The following is an 8634-nucleotide window of genomic DNA, read 5'->3' as shown; positions in this document are numbered from 1 at the left end:
CTAACTGCCCAGCCTGTCCCCAACCAAGCAGGGAGGGGCAGTAGATAGTTGTCATTGTAGGGCTTTTCCGGTCAGATACTACGATTGCCCTCTCCTGGGGTGATTCCTGAAAGCGTGTCCTGGCACTGCCTGAAGCTGGCAAACGTTCAGTGGAACCCTCACCCACCCCACCCCCGCTCGAAGTCCAGTGCTCTTTGCACCGCCAAAGCCACTGTTCCACAGTCAGTGCCCGGGCCAGAAGGGTTAGAGGCGCCAAGCGCCACCTCGTCCTGGCTGGGCTCAGCGACTGCCCCGGGCAGGACAGAGCTCCAGAGCCCAGTGTAGCACGGGCGAGGGACTCTCTTCCAGCAAGATCCCCCAAACCAAGTACTTGGGAGCTCTGGGGCCCCAGCAGAAGCCCCCACGCCCTCCTTTCCAGGGCTGTGGCCCGGCAGGGATGCGTTTCCCACCCCGCGCATCTCTGGCTGGGGGAGGGGCCGGAGCGGGCCCAGGGCGGGGGCCGGGGGCGTGGCTCAGACCGTCCGGCCTCCCGCCCACTGAGCGCCAGCCGCGCCGTGGCCATGGGGGCGCGGCTGGGCAGGCGGTGCGGACCCGTAGCTGGCTCGGAGGCCGGGGCGGCGGCGGGGTGCGGGCCCGCGCCCTATGAGCGCCGGGTGCGCTGGCTCCGCGAGATCCAGACCATGCTCCGTGAGCAGCAGCCCGAGCGCGCCCGGCAGCTGCTGCGCCTCCTGCGCCAGGCGAGAGGAGAGGGCCCGCCCGAGCTGGAGGCTAGGGAGGGGCCCCGGGCTGTGGGCAGCGGGCAGCGGGCCTTGAAGGGGCCGGGAGGCAGGCCTGGCTGCTGATGGAAGGGCGCGCTGGCCTGGCGGGATCCGAGGGGAGGGTACCACTGGCTGCCCGGGTGGGAGTCTGGTCTGTGCGAGAGAGAAGGCGAGGGAGGGAGGGAGGGAGGGCAGCAGGCTAGAGCGAAGGCCACTGAAGCCGGGAGAACTGTGAGTGTGGAGGGGAGGGCAGCTGAGTGGTTGTGCCTCCGGGGTTTGCAGTCAGTTGTGTGTGGAGGGTGCTCCAAGCTAGGAGGAGGTAAGAGCCTGGGTTCAGGCCTTGGCAGGAAAGGTTGCTGGGAGGAGTGGCAAGTGTGGGCATCTTGTGCTGAGGGGCAGTGGGAAGCCCTCTGCCCTCCCTTCCTCTAGGGTGAGGGGAAGCACTGGATCCTGGGGGGCAGCTCAAACCCACTGAGTGCTCACGCCCTTTGAGTACACACCCCTGGCATCTGCACATCACACCACATCTGGACAGGCCAGGGCTCTGGTCCCACAGACACCAGGTATCTGAGTCCCAGATCCCAAGCCCTGGGTTGCTGTACCCCTGGGTCCTGGTCCCAGCATCTCCACTAGGCAGGCCACTTGCCTCTCTGCACACACCCCTACCGCCTGCCTCATCCTGTAAGCTGAAATCAGCGGAGCATGTCCTTGCAGGTGGATGATTACAGATGGGAAGTGAGGCTTGCAGAAAAGTGGTGTGTCAAGGACCACAGAGCAGTTTGGGGACCAGCCAAAGCCATAGCTCAACCTCCATTCTCCCAGCCCTGCTTCTGCTGCTGCCCTCCTCTCTAGGCTCAGCAGGCTGGAAAGATGGGGCTGTCCCTTTAAGAGGAGCTGTCCAGACCAGCAGAAAGCAGCCTGTGGTCTGGGGCCCTGTCTAGGTCAGCCTGGGCTCACCAGCCACCCCTCCCTTTTGGATCCTCCCTAGTTGGCATCTGTGACATGAACCCGAATGGGGTTTAAAATGCAAACAGCAGAGCCGCAGCAAATTAGCTGACTATCCAGGGGCACAGATCTCTATCTGGGATGGTGTCTGGAGCCCAAGGCACCAGCTGAGCATTATAGGTGGGAAACCAGCTAGGTCACACCATCATGTCCCAGAGGTTGGGGTTCCAGGCCCAACGAGAGGCTGGTCCTGCCCCACGTCCCCCAGGGACTTTGCAGTCATAGCCTTTGGACATTCCTACCTGGCCTGTCTTCCTGTGCAAAGTGGGGCTTATGCATCGAACATGTCACCCTCTGCCTTGGGTTGGGGGAGCCCACGCGGGTTTCAAAGGCCCCTTCTGGCAGTGCCTGCCCCATCAGCTTCTCAGTATATCCTCTAACTGGACCCTCTGATAGGTGGTTTAATGCCACACAGGGACTGTGCGAGTAACAGGGAATCAAGGACTGAAAACAGGAAGGCCAGGGGCCCTGACAGTGGGATCTCTGCAAGGGATGAGAGTTCTGGAGGCTGGACAAGGAGGTTCGTGGGCCAGGGAGGGCAGATGCCAGGCTTCAGAGAGTCCTAAGACTGCAGACTGTGCAGGTGTGTCATAGAGCCACTCAGACGGCCTGAGGGTGGAACTGGAAGGTGGCCAGGAGGCCACGCATCCCAGGAGCAGGCTGTTGGATGAGGTGTGACCCTCCCCAAGCAGAGGGAGGAAGAGCTGGGTGGAGAGGGGTGAGGGAGAGTGCAGACTGATTCCTGGCCCCTGGGAGGATGGGGGTGGCGACACCTCTTACAGAGCCGGAAGACAGGTGGGGCCAGGTTCAGGGCAGGAGACAAGAATACACCCAGTCTGAGCTGAGGGAGAGGTCCACACCCACAGGAAGGGCCCGGACCTGTGGGCAAACCCACAGTGGCAGGAGCTCGGGGGGCTCTTAGAAATAGGTGGAAGAGGAGAAGGGCCCAAATGGAATATAGGGGGGCAGTGGCCTTTGAGGGTCGTCAGAGAAGCCCCCAAAGAACCCCCCAAACAAGCCCAATCCCAGGAAGGCCACGATGGCCCCGCGTGGTGTTTCAGTTCCAGGGCACCAGTCTAAGGCGCCGGGACCTGCTTCTCACCTCCCTGAGGCCCCTGCTGCACGGACCCTCTCCCCACCTGCAAGATCCACCTGCCCTTGGACAATCGGCCCACTTTCACCTGTGGGGAGACCCCAGCAAACCTAGGCAGAGAGAGGGAGAGGGGGCAATGAACGGGAGGGGCTCTGGCTGCCTGGGGGGAGGTCTGGAGAAGAGGGGCCTGGCTCTTGGTTCACTCAACTCTTCACCACCCACAGGACCTGGGCCTTGAGGGGACCCTCCTCACTGACATCCTCTACAGGAATGTGGCCTTCCTCAACCTGGTGGACCCCATCTCCCACGACCTCCTTGTGAACTTGGCCCGGGACCTGCAGTGCCCCAAGACGGTGAGGCTAGTAGGCAAGGACCTCAGGCTGGGCAGTTTGGTGGACAGGGGTCATGAGAGCCCAGGGCTGGGGGTGAAGAGCTTGGGTCCCCATTTGGCTTGCTTTGAGGCCTTAGGCAAGTCATTGCCTCTCTCTGGGACCTGCTACCAGTTGCGGTGTATTCAGCTGGCCAACAACTGGGGCAAGTGTGAGTTGTGCCGGGCAGACCATTGGCTGAGCGACAGCACTGTGTGTGCAGTGGGCCCTGAGACCCAGGCAGGAAGTTGTATGGGGACACAGGACGCTCTGACAAATGCCCTGGTGGACCCAGACTCCCAGCCTCAGTTCCTGGGCCAGGAGAGAGCCGCCCTCCCCCATTGACACATCCCCATTTCTGTAGGGATGCCTTTAGGGACAAGTACTCATTGCTTCTCACAAGCAAGTCCCTTCTCCTATTGAGTGGCGTCTGCCTCCAGCAGCCTCCACCCTCGTTCCCCCTTGTGCCCTGTCTGCCCGGAGCCCCATTCTGGCGGCACCTGCAGACACCCCACTGTGAGCACGGCAGGTGCTGTGCTCCTGACACAGCCTGCGTCCAGCTCCCAGCCCCCACCCCTTCATCGCAGTGAGCCCACGTGAAACCAGGGTGCCACTACGGGCCCTGCCAGCTCTGGAACCCCCACACCTATGAGCAGTTGTCACCAAGGATCTGACGCGGCCCAGAGCCTTCACAGTGACCCCTGGGGCTTGCTGCCACGGTACGCACGCTGTAAACAGGGACTAGATAAAGAACATACGGGTAGTGGAATGTGCTTGGTGCCAGCCTGGAGGAAGCAGCGTGCCCCTGCTTTCTGCCTGAGTGAGGCCCCCACGGGGGCCCACTGAGGACCAGGCAAGGGCCAGGTGCTGGTGCTGCGACACGCTCACCCCCCAGTCCTGGCAGCGCAGACCCAGGCCCACAGGTGCCATCCAGATTGGAGAGTGAGAGGAAGAAGAGCGTGCTGACCTGACTCGCTCCTATTCTCGGGGGTGGCGTCGGTGGGGCGAGGCTCCCTGGGGGGCCTGGTCCTGCCTCCCCTGTGGCAAGTCCCGGGGGAGCGCTGAGGGTGGGCAGACAGCCGGCCGATAGCCCAAGATGCTGGCCCTGGGCCTGAGGACGGGGAACAAGGGCCCATTGTCCGGTCTTCCTCCCGCTGGGCACTGTGGGCCTCAGACCTGCCTGTCCAGCTCCCAGCGGGCAGCCTCTCCTGGCTCTGAGCCAGGCCATGGCCAGGCAGGGGGTGGGCAGGGGAGACCAGTGGGCAGCTCAGTGATCCCTGATGAATGACTGCTCTGCTGCACACCTGGACCCCCAGGGCGCAGGGGGTGGGGGGTGGGGGCTCGGCCTCCGCCTGACAGCGCTGTCCCCCGACAGGACCACGAGCTCTGGAAGTCCTCAGACAAAATTTGCCGGCAGCTCATCTACCACCTCACCCCTCACTCCAAGCGGCAGAGAGAGCCCAGTCTGCCCCCGAAGAAGACCCCGAGATGGTAAGGGGAGTCCAGCCACAGCCTTGCCTCACACTGCTGAGGGTCCCTTCCCAGGCTGATGGGGACCGGCAGGGCCAGCCCTAGGGGAGTACCCAGGCTTCTCTCAGAAAGAGGCCGAAACCCTCCCCTGTGGGCCCTCACCCTCATCTGCATCAAGGCCTCAGCCCCGGAGGCCAGCCTGGCTGATGGCAGCACCCCCCACCCCAAGCTTCATGTCTGCCTCCTGCCATCCACTCAGAGGCCTCCCTTGCTGGCCTGTCATGGGGCCTGGCCCCCCTGGACAAAGGTGACCTTTGTAGGTGTCAGGCTGTGAGGGAGACAGATCCTAGGTTATGACTCCCATTTTACTGGGAAGGGAAATGAGGCTGGAGAGGCAAAGTGGCTGGCCCAGGGCCACCCTGCCCTGATTTTCCCGCATCCTTTTGGGAATTCTGTGCCGGGCTGCCTGAAGCTCAGGCGTCCACAGCTGGCCCAATAGCCCGCTCTTCCGTGGGACCCTCCTGTCACCCACTCCAGCACAGCCCACAGCCACACACAGCCCAGGAACTGGCCGTGGGCGCTGAGAGCCAGAGGCCCAGGGCCCCCACCCCGCCTTGGGCCTGGCAGCTCATGCTGAGCCTGCAGCCCACAGCATGGGCAGGTGGGGGTTCCAGGGGTGGTCCTAGTGCCCTCGGCCCCCAGGCCGGCCAGCCTGCCTAGTGGGCCACGCTCAGTGACAGGAGAGGCTGCGAGGGGGTTCCAGGGTCATGGGGGAACCTCCCCAGTCTCTAAACTTCCTTTCCAGCTTAGAATACAGAAAGCGCCCCTTCCTCACTACCCTGGGCCTGTCCGCTCTCTAGCCCCCAGGCCAGAGACCCGCTCGATACCCTGTCACCCTCATCTGTCCCTAAGGAATGTCTACCCTGACCCTCAAAGCATCCACCTTAGAGGAGGCATGCGAAAAAACCATGTGGGCTCAGGAGTGGGCGCACCGGGGTTGGGAGACCGGGCTCCCCACTTGGTGGTGTGTGAGCGCAGGAGACTCGTCACCTCTCTGAGCGCCCACGTGCTCCTGTGTGGAGCGCAATGATCACCCTGCCCCACCGGGTCGGCATAAACACGAGTGAGCCAAGGTGGCAGTTGTGGCGCTGCAGGGACACGGGTTTTTATAGCAGCGCATGGAGCCTTACCAGGTATGGGTTTGACCCTCGCAACAGCCAGGTGCCCTCTCCCCACAGGGGAGCAAACGCAGAGAGGGTCTGAGCTGTGCCCACAGCCACTCAGAGCGGCAGTTTGGTCCCAGTTCGGCGGGGCTGCAGGGCCTGGGCTTCCCCACCGCCCTGGGCTGCCCCAGTGGGTCACTGTCTTTGACCAGTGGGGCCTGCCTGGGCCATGGGCACTTGCTCAGTCCACTCCCTTTGCAACCTTCCCGCAGCCTCAAGAGCAGCCTCCAGAAGACTCTGCCGGCGGGGGAGACCATGAACCTCTCGGGGGTCCCGCTGTCCACGCGGGACGTGGAGCACATAAAGCGCTACCTGGGCGGCCAGGGCGCCGGGCTCACTGTGCTGGACCTGAGCTTCACGGGCCTGAGCGACCAGCTGTTGCACCTGCTGCTGCCCAGCCTCTGGGCACTGCCCCGCCTCTCCCAGCTCCTGCTCAACGGCAACCGGCTGACTCGGGCCGCGGTCCGAGAGCTCACCGAGGCCGTCAAGGACAGCACCAAGTTCCCCGCGCTGGCCTGGGTGGACCTGGGCAACAACGAGGACGTGGCCTCCCTGCCCCAGCCCCTGCTGGTCGGCCTGCGCCGGCGGCTGAGCCAGCGCACCTCGCTCCCCACCATCTACGAGGGCCTGGACCTGGAGTCTGAGGGCAGGGAGGCCGGGGCCACCACTGCCACCTCCACCTGGGGCTCCGCAGCTGCTGGGCCAGGGTCTGAGTTTCAGGCCTGCTGCACCAGGTGACCCGATGCCCTGGCTCCTGCTACCTGACTGCAATGCTCCCAAGCACATGGGGTGGATCATGGGGCCTCCCAGGCCCCCAGAGATCTAGTGCTCAGCCTGGAGTTAAGGGGATGGACGAAGAATGGGCTCATCAGAGGCTGGAAGATCTGCCCAGACTGGGGTCCTGGCCTTTCCTCTGCAGACAGGGCCCAGCGCCTGCTGCTCAGACCTCACAATAAAGGGCGATGCCCCCTCTGCCTCAACCTTTCTGCGTCGTGGACACTGAGCACCAGGCCAGCCCTGCTGCTGGGTGGGGACTGGGGGAGACAAGTGTTCACAGACCCTGCTTGTCCGAAAGGGAGGGACCAAGCTCACCCTGATCTGCCTTCAGGTGCTCCCTGGGCAGAGACCAAGGTGTAGGGGGCAGGTCCATCTGCCGGCTGGGCGGTGAGAGGAGCCCTCCAGGGACCTGGCCCTCACTCTGGGCAGGATCTGGTCAGTCTGGGGAGGGACACTCTGGAAGCCCAGAGAGGGGCCATGCTCAGAATGGGGCCCACAGCAAGCTCATGCCTTGGACTGGGTTGCTGACCTCCCGACCGGGGCCCCTTGGGCTGGAACAGCATTGCTGACAGGAGGCCAGGCCCATCTCCCCCGAGCACAGCCCTGCCCAGCACCCTGTTCCCGCCCCCAGACCTCCTGTACTTGATGAGCGGGCAGCTCCTCGGGGCTAGGGAGCTCATCAACCAGAGATGGAGAGCTCGTAGGTCCCCTCCAGGCCCCGGGGGCCCTTGCGCACGGTCTTCCCCTGTGGGGAGCCCAAGGGAACACGCATGGAGTGGAGTGGGCACCGCCAGCAGCAGGGGACTCTGAGGCCCAGCCGTCCTCCGGCTGCCCCAAGAGGTGGCTCGCTCCCAGCAGAGGGCCGTCTCCCTCCCCGCCAGGCTCTAGACCAAAAGCCCAGTGCCGGGGCCACCCCACAGCCCTGCATGGAGCACTGGGGCTCACCCCAACTGGATATCGGCAGGGCAGACACGGAAAAGGGTTTGAGAGACGTCTGGGGGGAAACTGAGACCCAGAGTGAGGAGGCTCCTGTGCAGAGCCAGGGGGTCAGGTCTGCAGGAGGAGGGATCCAGCAGCAGAGGGAGGCCCCACGGGCCAAGGAGAAGGAGGCGGTCCGGGGCTGTGTCCCTGGGCCCAGCAGCTCCCACCAGGGGCCTGTGCGTTGGCAGGGACCACAGCGTGTCTGCAGGCCAGCAGGATGGATAGCAGCCTCTTGGGCCAGAGGGAGATGGCCAAGGAGGGTGAGGGTGAGATGGTGTTGGTACCAGGACCAGGCAGCAGGCAGTGAGGAGGAGGAACTCCCCTTCTGGGCTGCCTGCCCCACCTCAAGTCGGGCCCCACTGGCTTGCACCTTCCCAGGACCCCTGACCCGGAGGTGATGGGAAGGGTGTGAGGGGCCCCCTGTGGGCCCAGCTCTGCTCCTGACTTGCTGTGAGACCTGGCCAGGCCTTCTCGTCCCAGGGCCTTGGGTCTGTCCTTTCTCTCTGTGGTCTGGCACCCTCCCAGGCCGCCTTGCCTACTGGCTCGGGAGTCACAGCAGCATCTCCCTGTGCCTCCACCCTGGACCAAGGGGCTGGGGCTCCCCTGAGAGGCAAAGCAGGGCAGGAGGTGCAAGGGGCCAGTGGAGAGGGGACAATGGGGAAGCTGGCCTTGGGCCCGGCAGGCTGATAAGCCTGCTGTCACTCACAGGCAGCCCCCGTCGCCCGTGACTCCTTGCTGGAGAAATGCCACGCTGCCTCCTGCCCTCCGGCCCTGCAGCTCTCCTCACTCCCTGCCCACCACTGGTCGCGGTTCAACCCACCAACCTTGAATGTCACCTCTCGGAGAGATTCCCACCAGGACGGTGTGAGGACCTGAGCCGGGAGTTGCCAGGCGAGCTCTGGGAGAATCCGGGCAGCAGCAGCTGGTCTCAATCTCCCCGCCTCTTGGACGGAGACGCT

General features: G+C 64.2%; 1 protein-coding gene across 1 annotated transcript; it reads left to right on the top strand.

Moving 5' to 3' along the window:
- Positions 1-453: 453 nt before the first annotated feature.
- Positions 454-6897, top strand: LRRC75B (leucine rich repeat containing 75B). Its single transcript, XM_037158823.2, has 4 exons — positions 454-737; positions 3081-3209; positions 4600-4715; positions 6130-6897. The coding sequence occupies exons 1-4, from the start codon at positions 561-563 to the stop codon at positions 6653-6655; spliced, it is 948 nt and encodes a 315-aa protein (XP_037014718.2). The 5' UTR covers positions 454-560; the 3' UTR covers positions 6656-6897.
- The last annotated feature ends 1737 nt before the right edge of the window (positions 6898-8634 follow it).

The sequence above is a fragment of the Artibeus jamaicensis genome, unplaced genomic scaffold (assembly GCF_021234435.1).
Source record: "Artibeus jamaicensis isolate MK-2021 breed Jamaican fruit bat unplaced genomic scaffold, CSHL_Jam_final contig_1128, whole genome shotgun sequence".
NCBI lineage: Eukaryota > Metazoa > Chordata > Mammalia > Chiroptera > Phyllostomidae > Artibeus > Artibeus jamaicensis.
The sequence above is the reverse complement of the archived record's forward strand: the minus strand, read 5'-3'. Positions and strand labels throughout refer to the sequence as shown.